This window comes from Aulonocara stuartgranti (assembly GCF_965226115.1).
Source record: "Aulonocara stuartgranti genome assembly, chromosome: 18".
In the NCBI taxonomy this organism is placed as follows: Eukaryota; Metazoa; Chordata; class Actinopteri; order Cichliformes; family Cichlidae; genus Aulonocara; species Aulonocara stuartgranti.
The window spans coordinates 7,097,883-7,119,616 of NC_138954.1; the positions used below are offsets into that span (position 1 = coordinate 7,097,883).

The 21,734-nt window shown below is 38.8% G+C and overlaps 1 protein-coding gene across 3 annotated transcripts; it reads right to left on the reverse strand.

The window, feature by feature from the left end:
• Positions 1-5,648: 5,648 nt before the first annotated feature.
• On the reverse strand, positions 5,649-21,487 carry crema (cAMP responsive element modulator a). 3 transcript variants are annotated; one of them, XM_082512655.1, is made up of 8 exons: positions 21,168-21,487; positions 19,517-19,634; positions 19,240-19,368; positions 16,024-16,112; positions 15,788-15,924; positions 14,011-14,199; positions 8,020-8,179; positions 5,649-7,549 (listed from the first exon to the last, which is right to left on the reverse strand). In XM_082512655.1, exons 2-8 carry the CDS (start codon positions 19,622-19,624, stop codon positions 7,405-7,407), a joined length of 957 nt encoding a protein of 318 aa, XP_082368781.1. In that variant the 5' UTR covers positions 19,625-19,634; positions 21,168-21,487; the 3' UTR covers positions 5,649-7,404. The 3 variants fall into 3 exon arrangements, with proteins under 3 accessions (XP_082368781.1, XP_082368782.1, XP_082368783.1); XM_082512656.1 differs by lacking the exon at positions 19,240-19,368 and having other exon boundaries at positions 21,168-21,462; XM_082512657.1 differs by lacking the exons at positions 14,011-14,199; positions 15,788-15,924; positions 16,024-16,112; ... (1 more) ...; positions 19,517-19,634; positions 21,168-21,487 and adding an exon at positions 10,110-10,397.
• Positions 21,488-21,734: the final 247 nt, after the last annotated feature.

Here is a 21,734-nt window from a genome sequence, read left to right on the forward strand (position 1 = left end):
TCGTCCGTCCTCCCGTAACACTGTCCTTTTATTGAGGTTACATGAATATGCATAGGTTCATTAACATACGACGTCTACATACAAACAAAGAGTACCTTGCCTGTGTGTGTGTGTGTGTGTGTGTGTGTGTGTGTGTGTGTGTGTGTGTGTGTGTGTGTGTGTTGCTGATCAAAGGGTCAAACATCCTTGGTCAGGAAGAGGGTAGACTAGACCCCCCCCCGGTGAGGAAGTCCAGCAGTTCATCTAAACAGAAAAGCACTTAGACTAGAACAGACGTAGCTACGTTAATCCTACCATAAAACAATTAAAACAAGATGCGACCTCTTCCCGTGCTCCCAGGATGTAGGTGTGCATTCTATTGTGGAATGCACACCAAGCCTCTGTAGCCTGTTAAAGATCACACAACTTATCACTACACAATTGATTATACACCTCTAAGCATCTATGGTTAAATATTTCTAAGCATAAATAACAATCAACAATACAAACTCTAACAGTTATTATTTAGTCAGAGAAATCACGCTTGAAATACTTTATTACAGCAGCAGAATACAGTAGAGTTTGGCTCCCAGACTCAAAGTCCAAATATGTTACATTATGAAGCAATTACGTCGGTCACGGCAGATGGCTGCTCCTCCCCGAGCCTGGTTCTGCTGGTGGTTTCTTCCTGTTAAAGGGGAGTTTTCCTTCCCAATGTCACAGAGTGCTTGCTCATAGGGGGTCATGTGACTGTTGAGATTTCTTTGACTGTACATTTCTAAAAACTTTCCTTGACAGTTAGTCCTTGGAGAACCAAATGGAGAAAGTACTCGTCATTCTCAAATAACACAACAATTCTTTACTGGGTTACATCTTGTCAGTGATTTTTCCGTGTTATACATTTCTGCAGGTGAAAATGTAGCATCATAGTGCTGACAAAATAAGCACCTACAGCCAATCAAGATATAAGAAATAACACGTCATCTGAACATAAAGGTTTAATTTTAAAAAAAAGTTTGACAGAGATAAAAAGTGAGAGATAATTTAAATGGTAAATGGCCTGCATTTGTATAGCGCTTTTCTAGTCCATAGGACCCCAAAGCGCTTTACACTACATTCAGTCATCCACCCATTCACACACACATTCACACAATTTATATACTTTAAATAGCAACACTTGAGATAACAAGCACTATTCCTAGCTATCAGTTGGTTGCATATCACAGAATTTCGCATCTTTCTCCAGGAATACTTTGATTTTGAAATCTCTGTGTTCTCCAGACGCAGTGAACATTACAAATAGCTCCTGCTCTGACTCAGTTACACATGAAAAATGAGGTAATTATTTACAACACATTAAAAAAGGGAGATAGAGTTGAATCTGTGTATTACTTAGATCCATGTACACCAGGCCAAACTAAGAGATTTAGCACCAAATCGATGATCAGAAACATTATTTCTTTAACGTATACAAGGTATAATGTTTTTGGTGCTAACATTAAAACTGGGATAAGGAAGGGAACACTATTAGAAAATCTGTAGACAAGAATTTTTTTTTCAGGTGTTACTTGGACAATTACTCTGTATGAAACTGTAAAAGAGTATCACATAGATTATCTGATTGCTGTCAGTAAAATCATTTTGTTATAAAAACTGAATCGAATGTGTTTTATAAGTTCTGGTAATTTTTTTAACACATGAGGGCCATCGACATTTTTCAGAGTAAAAAAAAAAAAATTAGTAGTAGTAGTATAATTATGAGAGGGTAGTTGCAGTATCGTGTACTGAACAGCAGAGGTCCGCCTTGACTTCTTCAGTGGAGGCGCTGTTCATGTTGTCAAGGTAGTGGGCCCCAGTTTACTGGTAGGCAGCCAGTCTCTAGGTGGAAATTTCCACTCAAACCACACTTGACCAAAGGCCATGAAGATGTTTGAAAAGAGTGATAATGAAACATTAAATAGACTCCCACGCTTAAAAATTTCCATTTTGGTTTGTTCTTCTGTAAACAGCATAAAAGTAGGGGTCATAAACAGCTTGGCTTTAGAGTTTGGGTAAATTGTTCCACAAGTTTGACTTGGAATTTATATATTTGCTTTTTAATTAGGATGTTAATATGTGTGTTAGCTTTAAGAATATTTTTGGTGCTGCATCGTTGGGGAGTTGCAAAGTCTTTTCATGCACAGCAGCGTTCAAGGTTTCCCTCTGAGGCATTTTTCTCCAATCCGCTGTGTGTGAGTGTGTGTGTGAGAGAGAGAGAGAGAGAGAGAGAGAGAGAGAGAGAGAGAGAGAGACGTTTTTGGCAGTAGGTGTGTGTAACAGAGAGTGAAGCTGTATTTCGGTAGTTGAATCCACAGTGCAGAGCACAGAATACGTGTGCATGCATAATTCATTTTGGTGAGTGTATGAGACTGCAACATATGGTATAAGGTGAAGAGATCAATCCAATTTAAATTAAAAATCACACAGAATTATCTGTGCTTTTATCACCATCAACCCCTTTGAGGTCACTGTTATATTGCTATGAGGTTGCTATGGAAACTGTCCTCATTTGCTTCCACTGTTAAGAGTAATTTCGTTCTAAAAATTTTAGTTGGCTCATGAAGCAGCTTTTCAGCTTCATTATTTCTCGGTAGTTTGTTTTTATCTTAAACAGCACACTATAAATACGTGTCTTTAGAAGAAAGGTATTATTTAAAACATTTGTTTTCTGCCCTCTTAGAAGATTTTTTTTTTCTTTACATTCCATCTAATGTGCTTTGACGCAAACAAGGTTTATTACTTTCCAAAGAGGAACTAACCTTTGGTTTGCTTGGGGAAGCAAAATAAAAGCTGAGGTTTGTTACTCTTCAGCCTGCACATTACATAATCTGTGACCTTTAGGCGCTGGAGGAAATTTTAAACAGGTACAAACACACTGTCCCTGCCATTAGAGTTACAATAGGATATACACAAAGACAAAACTGCTACTCTTTTGCAAGGAAAAGTACTACAAACCTTTAGGAATGTCTTGGTGATACAGTAGCAACATGCTTTATAACTTAGATGCTGAACTTAAGTGCAGCATCAGGATGGAGAAGGCACTGGTTGCTTGATTTGGTACATTTTAGATACAAAGAAATCACTTTAACCAACAAAAAGATGAAACGACTAACATAAAATCTGCCCTGCAACATCACTGAAAATAGACTACAACACTGAGACTAATGAGCCAAGCTGATCTTTATCACTGTAACCTTAAACTGAGCTTAGTTCAGGGAGGTCAAGCTTCGCCCACGGTCCCAGTGTATCAGCTCAGCCTAGCTAATGCCTCAGCCGATCCAGTTTTGTGCATCCTGCTCCCAAATCTCATACTTCACTCGTGTTAGCCTTCTTACAGTTGTTGCTACATCTGCAAGCCATTGTGCAGCCCTCCTCCACCCCCGCTTCCTCTTTTCACTGAGTTTTCGATTTAATCAGTGTAAAGTCCGCAGCCAGTGTTGCTGATGTTTTCATGCTCCACATGAAAGTGTAGGGAGGTCCCAGAAGAGAGCCATACCTTCAACTGTAAATTACTGCAGAAGGAAATATCAGTCTTCTTATGAGAAAAGTATGCCTGACTAGCACGAATGAATATGGCAAATATTTGCCATCAAGGCTTTTAAGTTTTATCCTTTTATTTGCTAAACTAAACACAGTGCAGATGTTAGCATTCAAGGCACAAGTGCTGTACTATTTGCTAACACAGCATGCCTGCGCTGCAGAGGTACATGTATGCAGTTACCTAACTGCATTGAATACTTTAGCCTTGAGGCTGAAGTATGTGTATGCCGCATTCATATTGTGAAACTGATCTTTGTTCTATGAGGGCTTTCACAATTTTGACATACAAAAGCAGCGAGTGAAAGCAAGTGAAGAAATGAATAGAGAAAGTACAATATAACAGCTACAGCACAGGTGTCAAACTCCAGGCCTCGAGGGCCGGTATCCTGCAGGTTAGACGTGTCCTTGATCCAACACAGCTGATTTAAATGGCTAAATGACCTCCTCAACATGTCTTGAAGTTCTCCAGAGGCCTGGTAATGAACTAATCATTTCATTCAGGTGTGTTGACCCAAGGTGATATCTAAAACCTGCAGGACACCGGCCCTCGAGGCCCAGAGTTCGGCACCCCTGAGCTACAGTGTGTACAATATTGCATATATTATAGCTCTGTGTTGGCTCCTAATTTCTGAAGTAGTCATAAACAACCATAAGATTTCTACTTCGGCTAATACTATGGCTTTAGTCTAATTACTATTTGAGGTTTTAGCTATGCAACTATTGGAGATCAGTATATACAAATATTCTCTGTTGTTGGCTGCAATAAGTCACATTTGGTGCTTTTAGGTCTTGCTCTTCAGTCTGATGAACTGAAGACCAACTTTTTTTAAAACCCATCAGATTGCTTGAAAATGTCCTAATACAGAAAACACTGGTGTTATTGTCTCTGACATTTTTTGGAAATAGGAAGAATCCCTATTGGTTAAAATTACCCAACAATTCTTAAAATGATTCAAGCTACCACCCATTTTCTCCTCTCCTAAGCTAGTAAAGTAATATGCTGCTTATATATGATTATACAATTAATAATCATGCAATAATATAATATAGTTCCCTTATTTAATTTAATTTATATAGTTAAGCCCATATGTTGTTGTGCAAAGACACAGTTTTGTAGCTTCACCTCTAAACACCATAATCAATCATTTTAAAATATTAGGACTGTTTTGCAGCATTTGGCTGCATCTACGTGGAGAGTGTAACCCAGTATACTTCATAATTCATCTTTTTACTTCTATAAGCAGTCACCTCATCAATAAACACCATCAATAAAGTATGGTGGTCCATTTCCACTGGCAGCCATACATGTTCGTGCCACAGTAGTGGCTCCATCACGTCTGAGAGACGATGTGATTCGGTTCTTAATATGAGCTGTTTCTCTCCTTCTCCATACTTTTCTCTATCTTTATGCTACAAGTTCATCTTAGTTTCTTCTGAGCATAACCAAAGGTTTGCACCTTGTGTTTCCATTTAAGAAGGCGCCTCTTGATAGTACACACTGACAATAATACGCCTACCTCCTCGAGAAAGTTCTTCACTTGGTTAATGTTGTGATGTTGTTTTTCTTAATCGTGGAAATGATTCTGTCATCGTGCACCTTATTTGACTTCAGGCGTTTTGGCTACTCCTAAAGTTCCTGCTTTCTCTCAGATGTTTATTTATTCGTTTTTACTCTATTTTCCAGCTTAATGACGGCCTCCCTCACTTGCATTAACATCTCTGTGGCCCTTATATTTAAAGTTACAGTGACCAGCTATAAGTTACAAATTCAACAGTGTGAATAAACTTCAGATTGTCTGCTTCACTTGTCATAAAACATGAGGGAACAGGCTTCACCTGGTCATGAAGCCATGTGTCAGTCAACTGTCCAATGAATTTTGAGCCTCTGATTGTCTGCACTTCAATTACATTTAAGTTGTTTTGGTGTACAGTGGCAAAACCACAAAAATTGTGGCTTTGTCCAACAATTTATGGACCTGTAAAGTGCAGATTTATCTTGCACAGCTTTAACTGCACTAACATAAGATGGCTTCAGTGTTGAGGGAGTTTCATCAGCAGTATGTGAGCTAAATATTATCACACAATCCATGTCACATTTGTATATTTTATTAGATAAACAAAAATATTTTTTTTACAAATCAAATGAGGAAGTACATCAACAACAGAACACCTGGTAGAAGACTGAGCCATTTAAAACAGCAAAAACGAAGTGCAGAAAATATTCAGCTCATCTGATATTAAAGAAATAGAGATATAGAAGGCCTGGATGTTTTCCTTTCATAGAAATTAAAAGAATGGGCGCACGTCTGAGATCACAAACAGTAGCAGACTGTTTGGGTGGCAACTATCAAGACTGATACTGTTATGACTGAGTTAGTCAGTGGGTAGATCCCTTACTGTTACTTAAAGAGCTTTGGCAGCCGCATTGTAACAGATGTCAGGGTCTGCTACTCAGAGGAATGCTCTTTTGTGCATTTGTCTACATTCTTCATAGAAAATCAAATATTTTAATGAAGTATAATCAGAGAAACAATGCGAGCTACAACAGAAACAGAGAAAGCTTTCACATATATTACCAGAAACATGAACACAAAATGATACATTATTTGAGAAAGAATATTTTTACAAAAAAAAGACAAAAGAATTGGCATTACCCTTTAAACAGAGCATTTTAATATTACAATAAGCCATAAATACAGTTTTATTCCAAAATGGATATTCATCATTTCAAAAAGTTATTTAACAGCAGACCAAAACAGTTATTCTTGGGGCCATATTCAATGTAAAATGATTGTTTACAAATTTGATATTTCAATTTTTAAAACATACAACAACTATCTTTGTAGAATATATACGTTTTTATGTGAAATCAGAATCAGAAGACTTTATTTATCCCTAAGGGGGATAAATTCAGGTAACTGCAATAGAATATAAACTCTAATATCTACACGTGTCCTTGGTTACTTTCTGTGCTTTCTCCAAAGTCCAACTGTGCTCTTTCGTTTCACTTCAAGTACTGTAACGTCACTTCAGTAATGCAAAAATAAAGATTCTTTTGAACATTATTTGATTCTTTGAAACTATACTGTGATTCAGATAATGCCTCTCTCTATATTGGTATGAAATAGATTTCAACGCAAATGGATTTTTATGTTGATTTCATTGACTTTACCAGTGTTTTCTTAAAAAAAAAAAATCTTTTGTAACAAACTAACAATGACAAAAATCCACTTTACAGACAAAATGCTTGATAAATCTTCTTTCTTTTTTTTTTAACCGCATGAAGGAATGCAATGACCAAAAACAGAAGCATAAATAACATATAATCAGGTAAACACACTTTGAGTTGCCTTGTCGCAGTGCTGATGGATCTGCGTAGCAGCTCGTCTGACCTCAGAGAAACATGCTGGTTGCGGGACCTGGCTGACCCCTCGAAGGATTTTTCGTAATTGCCATAAATGAGCGGAACATTTTCAGGAAACACCTGTATTTCCTCTTCCTGTTCCTCTTCATCAGCTGGCTCTCATTGGTTAGCCTCGCTCGTGCGCAACAGCAACAGCAAACACAATGTGTACGACACTTGAGTCTTCACATGCAAAGAGCACAAGATAAGAACAAGAGCGAAACTGGCAAGCTCAAGCTATTTGACTTCCCTACGACACTTCTGAAATTTGGCGTAAATCAGGCCTGAGTGAGCAGAGAATAAAAGACGATGAAAGTAGTTTTTGTTCCAGAGTCTTTTCTTCTTTCTTTTTTTTTTCTTTTTTGGTTTTTTGTTTTGTTGTGTCTTATTTTGCTGTAGAAGTTTGTAAACTGTCTTCAGCCCATGACCACAAACAGCCACTGCTACTCAGCTTTGTGGCAGTAAATGTCCTTTAGTGCTTTTAGCTCTTCAATCAAGGTCTTGTTTTGGTTTTCCAACACAGCCACACGGTTTTCCAGACATTTGACATACTCTTTCTTTTTCCTGCGGCACTCACGAGCTGCTTCCCTGAGGAGGAAATGGAGGAAAAATTTGGATGAGTCTCCAGATGAAAATTTTTTTTTTTTTTTCCTAAATGAATGAAAATATAATATAATATAAGAGTCAAGACAAGTCTGCACAATCCATAAAGAAAACAATGTCTGAGGCTTTTGAGTTTGAGTTTCGTGAGTTCGCGAATCTGTTTACGTAGAGATTCGCTGCAGTGTTTCGTTTTCAAATTTTTAAAAAAATCTGCCGATCACCTACAAAAGCAGAAATCTTTAGCTTTGACCTTTTGTGAATAGTCGCTTTGACACAAAGTGTGAACAGCAACCTCCAGACATGCACAATAACACTTCAGTCAAAGTTTCCAATATGCATGAATTAGGGGGTCCCCAACATTTATTCCCTTGCTTGCTTGCAATCATATTTCCATTACTGACATGGAATGATCTTACACCTCAAATACAATCTTTTACTTCTACTTCAGCTCCTACCTGTTTTTCATCAGCCGGACCTCCCTCTTGCGGGTGATCTCCTCGGCGTGCTGTGATGAGGGGTTCTGCATGCTGCCTGGAGACGCAGCCATTACAATGCTCTGAGCCAGGCCCGAGTTTGGTGAACGAAGCTGGTAGGCGGGGATGTCTCCAGTAGCGGCTGTAGATGAATACAGACAAAAGAATAGGAGATCAAGATTCTGCAACCTTTTACTTTTTGTAGATCTTTGTTGTCTTTATATTTTCCTCATAAAAACTCTAAATCTGTACAAGAATCTTTACCTGCTTCATTTGTCCTTATACCATCAGACTAACACAGAATACAAAATGTTGCATTTTTTTTAAGAAAAATTCTTGAGGTGTGTCCTAACATTATGCTGTACTTATTATTTTATTACATTAAAAGCAGGAATTAGGAGCTCTAATAAAAAGATGTTGGCTCAAACAAACAAACTTCAAAACTTTGCTGCTGAAATACAAAGTCAAGCAGTTCCCACTTCTGAGGGATACTAAGCAACACAGCAAGTACCATAAAGTCTATTTCTGTTCTTTTTATGCAGACATTAGTAAGATCTGCTTTTGTTTTTACTTAATTTGCCCTCATAAATTGTGAATTTATGCTCTAGGACCAGAGTTAAGTGCTTTTAACCATAGGAACTAAAGGTCAGAGGCCTGCTGTGTCCAAATACTCTAAAACACCTTCAGTCCTGCTATTGCTAATGTAATGCAATGTAACTTTATAGCCTGAAGCGGTGCAGAATAAAAAACTTGTTATCAGACTGTCCAATCTAAATAAGCTGCTCACCGTTTGATTTTTGAATAGAGAGTCATTATTGCCTTTATATTATACTAACATTTACTGAAACATATGATAAACTGCAAACAATATGACTGCGTTTATTCTCAGTAGAATAAACCCATAAGTTTCGTTTGTTTCCTCACAAGATCTGGTATCGCTCTAACGAGATAACAGCACTTGCATTTGGGAGGTGACGTTTTTGTAAACCACTGTATGCTACTGATAACTGGTAGCCTCTCGAATTCTTAAAAGAAAGTGATGCTAATTCTGGAGAAGGCTGAAAAAAACAAAGCGATTCTGTGGATGTGGTTTATGAGCTGCTTGATTTGAGTCATCACTTTCATGACTCAACTGTGTGCTGCTCTGCCTGCTGCCTCGTAACATTTCACCCTCTCGTTTTCACTTTGTTCCTGAGAAGTTTCATTGCTCTGCCCTGACCTGCTGTTCACACACACACACACACACACACACACACAGACACACACACATACACTCATTCAGAAAGAGACACAGCAGGTGCAAACACACATACACGCACAGACACACAGAGCGTCTGTCTCTTTTTCTCTCATTGTGATAACAGAGTGACTCGGGCTGTGCTGACGTCAGTGCGTGCGTCTCACTTGCCCGTTTGCATTCTCTCTTCCCTGCCTGGCTTCTGTTCCAGGAAACTGGAGTGACGTCAAACCCCCAACTATCTTACCACCCCCTCCCCACCTCTCCCTTACTTATTACCCCCTCCCTGCCTGTCTGCCCAACAACCACTGTAGCGATTAAAAGACTGTGTGTGTGTGTGTGTGTGTGTGTGTGTGTGTGTGTGTGTGTGTGTGTGTGTGAGAACATACTCGCAACAGCGAGAAAGAGTCTGAATGGAGCAACGCTGAGCATACTAACTAAATGCTTGTTTACTTGCTAGATCTGAATTCAACCCTGAACTGTCATGAGTGTTTTTCCTGTTTTGCAACTGCAAGGACACCAGTATGATCTGTGTAAAGACTCGTCTTTACTTTCACAAGGCATGAAATTGAAAGTCGAGTAAAAGTAATTTCAATTTCATAAATATGCCCCTGAATGCAAAAGCTTCTGCTCTCACAGTTTACTAAATAAAAGAGATCCTCTTGCAATTAGAAGCTCCAAATACCAAAAGCATATTTTTAAGAGGACTTACATTCAGGTATAATTAGAGCTATACATCAAATCAAAACATGCACAAATATCTCTCGAAAAAGCACAGAGAAAAGAGTCAGAGTGTTGCAGAGAACACATTATTAAACATGTGAAGAAGCTCTACCTGACTCAGTCTCATCCCCAGTTACAGCCATCTCTGGTTTCCAATAATCCAGCACCACGGCAGAGAGACACCTCACTACAAAAACTCTCCTCTACCACTATCCTTTTCTGCTTTACTTGTATCTCCTTTGCTCCCGCTTCTCCTTTCCTCTCAGCTCTCTGTATCAGAGTGCTCACTTGCCAACTTTACAGCCTGATTACAATTACAGGCATTGACATCACAATGACATCACTACTGCCCGCTGAAGTCAGTAAAACAACCTGGATTAGAGTTCCTCCCACCCTCCCCTCCTGCAGATGAGTAACTGAAGTACAGAAACACAATGTGAGCCAGGCAGGAACGGAGGGAGGGAGGCAGGGAAGGCGGGGGAGCTAATGGGGGGAGGGCGGTAGCTGAGGGGGTGTATTTTTAGCTCCAGTGACGCAACTAGAGCGACGTTCAACAAACAAGAGGATATTGTGTCCCAAGCGGCTGCCATGCAAACTGTTGAGCTCCCTGATTCAAGTTATGTGTGTGTGTGTGTGTGTGTGTGTGTGTGTGTGTGTGTGTGTGTTTTGGAAAGTGTTAAGGAAGTAAGAAAATAGTAAACATGGATAATGAAGGTTTTACATTTTTTTCAAGTTTAAGCAAACGTCCATTACTTATCCTGCTGAATTCTACAAAACAGTTATTTAACCAAACCTGTCAAAACAATATTAACCACTTAGTTGCCTGACGGGTCTTTGGTGGGAAAATCAGCAGCCAGGATGGAAAGGACGTGAGTGAAATTTATGGTGTTACTAATTAGGAGGATCATGCATTATTTTTATTTTACTTTTTTTATTTGACAATTCTTGGCACTGTCACAGGTTTACATTTATCACAGCTCAGCCTAACATTTGCAGGGCTTTCACTTTAGACAAAAACCTGCACTCTAACTCCTGGTAATATCGAGAAAAGAATACCAGAGGAACGAAAATAAAGACAGCAAGCAACATTGATTATTGTTGGTTAACCATTGATTCTGAAATCAATTCAAAAAGGGAAACTCTGAACCTCTTAGTAATAGCAACATGCGTAAAAAATGTTTCTATGACTTTTCACCATGGTTAAAACAATCCTGATTAACTATTAGTACATCCACAGCCCTGCTGCTGAGCAGCTCTATTAGCTTTGTTGTTAATACAGAGCTCTTCAGCTGGAAGGAACGAATTAGCCCAAGCACATAGGTGGTTCTGTTTGTGCCAGCTGGATATGGACTTATGGACTGATAAGGTAAATAACACAGTGTCAGGCAGAGTTACTGAGTTACTGAAAAGGCACCTACATGAACTGAAACCTGACCACTAATATGAGACATTCATCAGCTATTACACTGCAAAACTATCGGTTATGATCATAGGGTATGAAACACGATGTCAGTGCATGTGACTCTGTGAAAGTATACAACGAACAGTCCCTGAAAAGCAGAGTATGAAGTAACGAATTACAAATACTGTTTCAGGTATCTGTACTTTAATTGTAGTTTTTTTCCCGACAACTTTTTACTTTTACTCTTTCTACTTCTTACATTTTCAAAACCGGCTCATTACTCTTGCTTTAATGCATCAGAGGGGAGTTACTATTTCACGTCACTCCAGGCCTTCAAACATCAAACCCATTTGAACCTGCAATTTGAACTGCAAATTTAAAGCTTACATGTAAGTCCTCATGCTTTTACATCAGATAAAGGTTGGTCACATGTAACATTATATGAGGTAGAACTATCTGTGTTATTTAAAGGTTGCATGGAAATATGTTATTGCGGGATAAACAGTTTAAACCCCACATCTACTGTTCTTCTGTTTAGAGTCAAAGTCACCCTCTACAGTGCAGGCAACAGAAAGCAGAGGCATTTTCTTTTATTTCCTTAATTTTTTCTGCTCACTTTCTGCTAATCTGATTCAAGATAAGAATATTTATAAGAATGAAATTTTAGACTAAAATAAACCACTAATATTATTTTCTTATTACATCAATATGGCAAGTTTCAGTTAGCTTTGCATAAAAGTAGCTGGTAGAAATGTCCTTTAAAGAGATACTTTTTACTTTCTTACTTTGAGTCAATTTCAGAGCCTGTACCTTTTCACTTTTACTTGAGTAAACAAGTGGAATCACTACTTCATCTTTTACTGGAGTATTTTTTAACAATAGTATCTGCACTTCTACTTAAGTACAGACTTTCTGTACTTTTGGAACCTCTGCTGATAAGTCAAGCGCATGGGCGAGTGCTACTTTGATCTTATCATTGACTGTAAATCAAACTAGAACTTCACCTTCTAATTAACATGTTTCGGATGTTCTGAATGCAATTATTTTCTTAAAGCATCAGTTCTCAAACCACAGATTTACTATTATGAACAAGTCAATGAGAGTAAATGAATGGGTTAGTTCGCCTTTTGTGTGTTCATCTTAATATCAGCAAAAAATGATCAGATATTGAAAACTTCCCTCGTCCTAACTAGCTTAAAATGAAAAGTCAGCAGTTTTATCCAGTTAACTTCAGGTTAACAAGCGTTGAGCACAACCAGCTCCTTCACAGAAAACAACTTAATTCTGTTCTTTTTCCTATTCATTACTTTGATCTTCAGGTTAAAGGGTTTAGTTTGCATGGTGTTGAGGCTGAAGTGCAACATCAGAAAGACCGTTGTAGCTGAATTTCAAAAAGGACATGAAAGAAAGACAGAATTTTTTTTTAAACCCAATGAAAACAGGAGCCCACTCAAGGTGGTTCAGGGTATTTACTGATGATTACAGAAGTAGCAGGGGGGGATTCTTCAGTATGCAAAGCTATACTCTCTTCTTAGATTCACTCAAACACTGCAAAACGGATTAGCCAGCACTTCGTGGTGCAAAAGGATACTAATCCAAACCATACTGCAAGACCAACCCAAGAGTTTATCAATCAAAGAAATGGGACATTGTTCAATGGACGAGTCAGTCACCTGATCTCAACCCAACAGAGCATCCTGTTCAGTTAAATACAAAACTCAATGCAGAAAGATCCACAAACAAGCAGAAACTCAAGGGAAGAAAATCATCACCTGTAATGTCCATAGTTTTAGACTTCAGGCAGTCATTAACCCTTTGTCCAAAAAACCAAAACTGACCTATTCGTGTCCTTTAACAGGTACCAGAGGCTCCAAGTTCTGCCAGATGACAGCGATAAGCTCTTTGCTGAGCTATGTGTTACTTTCGATATGAAGCAAGAGATTAGACCTGACAACACAACATGGTCAACAGCAGCTGGACAGAGAGATATCTTAACTAAAGAAGAAAGAGAGTGGCTTGGAGTAGAGCAGATGAGTAAGCCTTCACCACATCTTGATGAATTCAAGCACTTACTCAGAACAAATAATCATCTTTTTGGTGCTTTGAAGATGGAACTGCAGCTGTGTTCAAAGTAAGAAATGAACTTGAGGCAATTTTTTACAAACTTGCTTAAGAAATCACTGAAAGTAAAAGATGAATATATTGCACAATGAATCCAAGTGGTGTGGACACATTTGTGGAACGTAATGGAAATCCTAATGAAACTTTAATATTGCAGAGTTATGAATCTCAAATGTTTTTTGAGATACAATTTACTGTCTGTAGGACGAATTACTGTCACAAAGGGTCTTGCATGTTTTCACTGAGAAACATCCCATAATTTATTGAGTCCTTAATCCCACGATGTCAGATGGGGATTACCATATTATTATTTTTTTACACAGATTTTGATCTCAGCTATCATTTATGGCTTATATCTGTGGAGAAAATAAATAAATAAAAATCTGAGGTGCCGTTAGAAAAAGCCAAAACATTCAATATTTACACCCCAACATGTATGCTGCTGTTTCGTAAAGGATGTTTCTGATATAAATTCAAAGTTGCACCCTACCTTGGATGAGTACCTGTCCTCCCTGGATAAAGAGCTGCTGTGGAGAATCTCCAGGCTGAGCTGCACACTGTAAGACAGTGGCTCCAGGCTGTGGGGTGGGACTACTTGTTACTGGCAGGTTCTGGACCCCCTGTAGACCTGGAACCCCAGGGCTGGACAACTGGATGGCTCTCCCTTGGGTGATTGCAACTGTGTAGGGGATTTCATGAAGTTAGAATGAAGAAATAGTAACATCTAATGCTTGAAATTTGATTTTCTGTGCTCCAATAGCTCACAGAGCTTTATGGTCCTAACAGGAGCCATAAAGCTCTATATGTCACGATCCTGGGTCTTATGACCCAGTGTTTTGAGTTTTAGTTCATTTTGATGTTTTAGTTTATGTAAGCCCTTCAGGTTCCTAAGTTCATTTGTTATCATGCTTAAGTGTTTCTAGTTCTTATTATTTCCCCCTCGTGTTTCCAACTATGGTAAATCTCCCCTGCTTTTCATGTGTTTCATGTCTGTGTCTTACATTGTGAAGTTTGGGTTGTCATGTCTACGTCTCATTATGTTTCCTGTTTTATTGTGAAGAGGTCTGGTGTTTCTGTGTTCATCGTGTTCAGTTTTACTCTTCCCCTGTGGCGTTGTTATGTTCATGTTGATCTACTGTGCCTTTCTGTTCCATGTTTCAGATCCCTATGTTCTGTCTCCCCCAGTCTGTTAAGTCCACGTCTTGAGTTCCGTCAGTGTGTTTCCTGTTTTACTTTCACAGTCTGTTCTATGTTAATGTTTCTAGTTTTGCTTCCCTTGCCTCGTCCTGCTTAATTACTCTCAGCTGTGCTCTCCTCCTATGGCTCATTCCCCCTCGTTATCCCTCAGTGTATTTAAGCCCCATGTTTCTCTTTGTCAGTGTTGCGTCCTCCATCATAGCTGTGTGATTTTTCCCTGTGGCTCCTTGTGCTTTAGTTTTTCCCAGTTTAGTTTATTTTGTATTGTTTTTCGTGTCCCACTCCACGCCAGCAATAAAGCTGTGTTTTTTGAGTTTAACTTTTGACTCTGTGAGTTTGCGTTTGGGTCCTACTCTTGCCTGCACACAGCCGTACTGTGACACTATAAGCTATTGGAGAACATTTTCTCTAAACGACTTAGATAATTATTAAGTTAACCCACTGTGAACACTTAAAGCTTCCAAATGTGTGCACGGGAAGGAAAGGAATACCTTTGCCTTTCATTCCTCTTCAAGCAATGAAATATTTCCTGTAATTGCATGTACCCAATGAACTGATTATATGCAACAATCTTGAGCCACTCTCACTTCTTTATATTTTCTGGGAAACATTTAAAACATGAATGGGAATTTGGTACACAAGGCAAAAACAGAGTTTTTACAAATTTAACAAATTTGAAAATCAATATTTGGTATGACCGCCTTTGTTCTTCAGCACAGCCTGAACTCTGTTAGGCAAGCTTTCTTTTAATTTCTTTTAACAGACTTCATGAAGCGTTCCCCATAGCTCATAGGTCAGTGTTAATTGGATTCATGAAGAAAGAAAGAAACAGAAATGGTCAGGAACAAGAACTGGATCGAAAAGAAGTGAAAAAGCTGCCAATATCTAAAGAAAATGCCTGGACAACTATTACTCAAGACCACTTTAAAAATTACAGGCTCCTTGGAAGCACGGTATAAATAGTGAAGTGTGGCTAAAACTCTTTTGCACAGTTCTGTAAATGTATGTTCCAGAGCAGAAAATGCTGAAGATGACTCTCTAGTGAGTGGACCATTCTCGTGTGTACTGACTGTATTGTCCGGAGCTGGTCTGGTAGATGGAGGTTGGCACTGTGGGGGAGTTGGAAACTGGCACTTCATCCTCCGTCTTTTCCTCTTCAATTTTAGGAACTGCCAGTGAGTTGGAGGAAAGCTCATTCAAAATTTTCCTGCCAAACAAAATAAAGTATTTTCATAAAGACCTTTTAACACTAGCAGACTTTTTATGACATATATCACAATTTATCTTACTCTTCATATCCTCTCACCAATATGAAGGACGCCTGGAGAGAAGCTCCCGCCTTTTCTGTGTGTCTGTTACTGACTCGTCATCCTCCAGTTCTGCTACAGTAGCAATCTGAGTAAAAAGCAGGCAGTAATTAATAGTGATGAGTAATCCACATTGTTTTCTTTTTTAAATTATTTTGGCAACATCATTTGTGCTAAATGTTGTCACTGAGTGGGTGTATCTTTCCACACACTGTCTTTTGTAGAACACTGGGAGGTGTTAGTGAGAGACAAAGATGACGTCAAAGAAGGAATTTGAGCTGCATTTTTTCAAGCCCTACTCTTTTCAACGCATTGCATGTCACAAGAGACAATAACTGTAGTGCGCCACTCTTGATTTCTTTATAGTTTTCCAGGGAAAATTATGTATTGAAGTGTGCAAATATATATGGAAATACAGTATAAAAGGCAAAAACTGAGTTTTTACATTTCTAACAAGCTTAAACTCTTAGCGAAAGCTTTTTTGTAACTTTTTTTAAGTCTCCAGGCTTCTTAAAGGACATTCAAAGCTCTTTTTTTTAGGTATTTGTTGCCTTTTGTTCTGTTCTTGGTCATGATGATCCAACACCACCTCTGTAATATTGAGGTCTTAGCTCTGGGGAGGCTAATCCATGACTGATATTGATTCATTGTGTCTTTTTCCATCCAGCTATGTTTTACTCCATTGGCAGTGTATAGAGAGGTACTAGTCTGCATTCTTAATTCCAACAATTTTCACAAGATCCCCAACACCACTGACTGACATGGAGTCCTAACCCATGACACACACTCACTGTTGCCCCTCTCTCTTGACCTCCTCCGCACATATTGATTATGATTTTAACCAAAAATGTCAAATTTGGATTCATCACTCTGTAAGACTCACCATGTTGATTTTCAACCAAGCTCCTGTGCAATCTTGCATAACTGAGCTATTTCTTTCTACTTCCCTTCCTTAAGATTGGCCCAATTCTTCCACTGAGACATTTCTGATGAGGCTTAAACTGACAGTAGATGGGTCAACTGGAAGGCCTGATGCATTGAGTATTTACAGAATTTTTTCCCTATTTCCTAAGGACATGAATAGATTTTTTAGGCCTGCCACTTCTTTTTTTGTCCTCCATCTGTCCACACAATCCCAAGATATGCCAACTTTGTGGCTGATATCAAGGACTCAACTCTTTAGGAATCACCTTGGTGAGATATATATCTCGATGTCCATCAAATTCTTGTTGTTGACATTTTTCACAGATTCAACTAAAGAAATTGGAATAAAATGATGTGCCTTTGCAGTAGGTTGTTTGCAACAAAGTGCCTGAAGATATGATTTACATTGGTTCACTGCTAAGTTGTCTGTAATGTGTTGACACAGCACTGCTTTATCCCTTGAGATGGGTGCCTGTTTTATGTTCGAGTGATTCATAGATCAGTGTTAAGCAAAAACAAATTTAAAAAAATCATAAATCCTGAAATTGGTCAGGTACAAGGTTTGAACTATGAATGAGTGAAAAGCAGTCAAAGTCCAAATGAAAAAACTTTCAGAAACACTGGAGAACTGTGGTTCAAGCCACTTTCAAATTACAAGAAAGTCTGGCTTTTTAGAAACAACATATAAAGGGTCAAGACATTTGCACAGCACTGTATATTCTGCACAATTATTTGCAAAAAAAAAGTTACCACCTTTCTCCCCTCAAGCATTTGTTTGTTTTCCCAACTGAAACATACTGTGGGAATAATAACAAAGTCAACCTGGTAATGTGTCATAAGCCAAAGGGCTTTTATGACTCACGCTGCTGTGTAATGAATGTACATTAGGATAATATCTGTACCAGACAAAGGTGCCGGGTTAAACAGAGGTGTGTCCATTAATTTGTAATAGAGTGGAGGCTGGAACTAAGCTTGTTAGCTTTATGCTCTGGAAGCAAATTTAAAGCAAGAAATAACTGTGCTGTGCTGTTACGCACACAGTGTTAGTGCTGACTTTAAACAGGATGTTTTGCATCCTCCAGATGTTTAATGGCACTCAATCAGAGTCTTACGTTAAGACTTACTGATGCAGGATTTATTTAAATAACAGTTATTACTGGAAACGTACAGCTAATACCAGCAGTCAATCGGCAACAAGTCAAACTTGCTACTGATAGTTTCACAGATAAGAAGTACAGAGTAGTTTGAAACCAGTCAACAAAACCACGTTGTGGTGTAGATCTATGCCAGCTGACTGTGCATTTCAAAGATATAATCTATTTTCATGCTAATTTCCTTGAAAAAATACTTTCCATGAGACGACAAAGTAACCTCTGCTTTGCAAACAAAGCTGCACAGTAGAGAAAAGTCTGCTTCTCCATTTTAACCACTGTTTCCTTTCTCAGGCCCTATACTTCTAGACACTGGTCCTCAATACAATAATATTAATAACTTCTTGCCAGCATTTTCACATGACAGATCACTGTTATCTGATGCATCTGCAGCTCTACAGCAGTCATCTAAACGAGACACAACATCTCCTGAGAGTGAAGGTTAGACTGATGAGCTTAAACCTCAGTTCCTGCCGCTCGCTTGAATCCTATTAACAGATGCACTACATTAAACCATAAGCCCTGCAGTGTGCCTTGTACACAGCAGTTACAAGTTCATTGACCAAGATATTGATCTCGATCTAAATTAGTGTACAGAGCAGAGTGAGGACAGTATTTACTGCTTTTCTAGGTGTTATTGTCAGGCTTTGTGGCTTAAATGTTCATCTTACTAGAGCATTTGCATCAGGAGTGCTTTGACAGAGATACTCATCTTGAAACATGTTCAAATGACTCGAGGTGTTACTGGAGGCTCGACTTGACTTAAGATTTGTCGGGACTTGTTTTCAGTGACTTGAGGCATAATCTGGACTTATCCTAATGGACTTGAAACTTGCTCTGAAACGTCTGACCTGATCATATCTTGAATTATGTAAGACCTGAGACCCACCCTGAGAGACTGGCAACTTGGCTAAGAGTTGACTTCAGTCTCCTGATTGACTTGGGTTCTGACTCTGGCATGACCCATAGGAGCCTCTAACTACTTTGCTTACTGCATACAGATGTTTCATTAGTCTCCAGTTAAAATTTGGAACTGAAATTAAATTTTGCGTGTATTGACAAAGCTATTCTCTGATGTGAAACACTGAGTCATCCATTAAAAGAGTTCAAATGAGTTCTGAGGCAAGCATGGGCCCTCACCTGGACAGTCTGAACGTGTGGTGATTGTATAACAGAGGCCTGCGGGGCCTGGATGACCCCCTGGATTTGAACTGTCTGACCAGGCAGCTGAACAACAGTCACACCGGAAGACTCTTCTGCTAGTGACGCCTGCAGGCACACATGAAATGATGAATGTTTGCCTGCAACAGTTAGACTTGAGTGTCTGAACACCTCTTGTCTCTGAACACATCTTAAAGTTTGTTTGTTCTCTTCCGGTTAAAACCACCAAACACTTCCTAACCGCGCATGTGTGCACCTGAGCAGCAGCTGCAGGAGAAGGGCTGGTTTCACTCTGGTTTTCCTCTCCATCTGTCAATGAGTCATTTAAACTTCTGTCCAGCTGAGACGATACGGAGCTATCCATAGTCGCTCACCTAGACAGACAGATGGATGGGCAAATTAATAATGATACAACTGAAGCAGACAAAGGCAATCCTAATGTTTTCTTCTCTAACATCATTACACAGGTAAAAGACAAATAAATGTGTTTTTGCAGTCCAATTTCCCCCTCAGTATTCATTAAACATTGGCTACAGATAGACATTTAACCTTGGAATATCGGCAAGAATTGTCTTGTGCTTACAAGACCTGTGTTATATTTTTATATTGTGTTATAAGTGTTCTATCTGCACTTAATTACTTTGTTCAGTACGATTCCGTTCAAGCTTAACTGACACGCAAAAAATATCCAGACAGCCGGGTGCATAGAGGCAGAAATAACAACATTAACTGCACTGTAATGAAGTGCAGAATAATGAGATGGTGAACTGAATGCTCCTCAATCAGTGAGTCTGAAATACAATTTGAGAAGAGAGAGCCAACAGAAATAAATGAAGTGAAAACACTCCAAATTATTTGTCCGAAGATCTGTGCTGAGAGTAAGTGTTTTTCAGCTTGTAACAAATTTGCATTATATAACTAGCAAGCTCATTTAGTGTGGCAGCCACCGGGTGAAGCTGGCTGACTGAATTTAGGCTTTTTTTTCACAATTTGGACGACAGACTGTTACAAACTCGAGTACAATTTTGTTAGAGGGCAACAATGACAATGAAAGGCTGTAAAGATTTGTGTCCAACTGGGTTTTAGAAAATTAAAAGAGGTTTGCTTCAAATTAGAGGCTGGCTGCAGTGTCAAAACTAAACAAATGGAGGGATTCTAATTCTATTTTTACAGGGTCTAGCCTCAAACTGTTTATTCTCTTCTACTGATGGCAAACTCTGAAGTTTCTTACTAGTGAAAATCTGAAACATTTCAATAAAATTTAATTAGCAATCCACAGCCGTTTGCCCTAGAAATGTCCTGAACCCGTTTTAATATATTTCGAGATGTGTGAATTTTTCTTAAAGCAGCACCCATATTTGTTAACAAGACAGCCACTTTTTAACGTTTCAAGTAAAACAAATTACACGCAGTTACAACAGAGCTTTGTCGGTTGAACTAAGAAAAAATAGGGGACAAAATGGACTTCCGTTTTAAGGGCAGACCTTACGGGGTGAAAATTTGACAAATGTTGGACTTTTATTTTGAGCAACATATTTTAATACAATTTTAAAATAAATTGTGTTACACATGACGAATTTGGAATAAAAAAAAACAAAGTCTTCACATTGGATATTTTAGAATATTTTACGTAGTTGGGCTTAGGATTTTTATTTTGAAGAGGTCGCGTCCACTCCACTTCCGACATCTATTCCGCCTGACTTGACTTAGCTCAGTAAACTTCAGAGAGGAACTGCTGACAGTTGAGAACATTTTGTTTAACTCCATGATGGTCGGCAATTTATCAGCTGTGGTTACAAAATTAGGCTTTAATGGAGCGTTTCGCACCGAAGATGTATTTGCACATTTTCCTTCGACTCTGCCCGACTGGCGCTGACCAAAAATGTGACAGCTTTGCAGCGACTTACCGAAGTTTTACGTAGCCTGAGTCGTCACTAATGACAGTATGGGTGAACGGCCCGTGCCTTCGCTCACGTAGTTTCCACGTCAGCGCTGATGATGCTGTGCCGAAAATGTCGACAGGCGAGTCAGTTTAACGCCGAAGAGTGTCGAGGTGGAGCGAGAGCATTCACTCCTTCCTGCTTCCTTGTTTACACTCGGCGGGCGAAAAAAACGAGCCGTGGCTAAATTCTTGCTTTAAGTCAACAGAATGCAGGAATTTCACGGGAAGACGCCACACATAAGATCTTAGAATCTGGAAATTAATTCAAATGTCTATCTTTTAGTTTTTCTACCGTGTATGTGTCCGCGAAATGTTTGAAATAAATTGTTTCCGAAAAACAGTCATAGCTACAGCTTAACTCGACCCCTTTATGTTAAAGTTTTCAAAAGGGTAATTGTTTTAATTTAGCATGGTAAGAGAAGTATATTCATATTCATACATTCAATTTTCGGAACAAGGAAATTTCAAATTAAACAACAAAAGTCGAAGTGTGCAATAACAGTGTTACAGTGATAGTTTTGTAACTTGAACA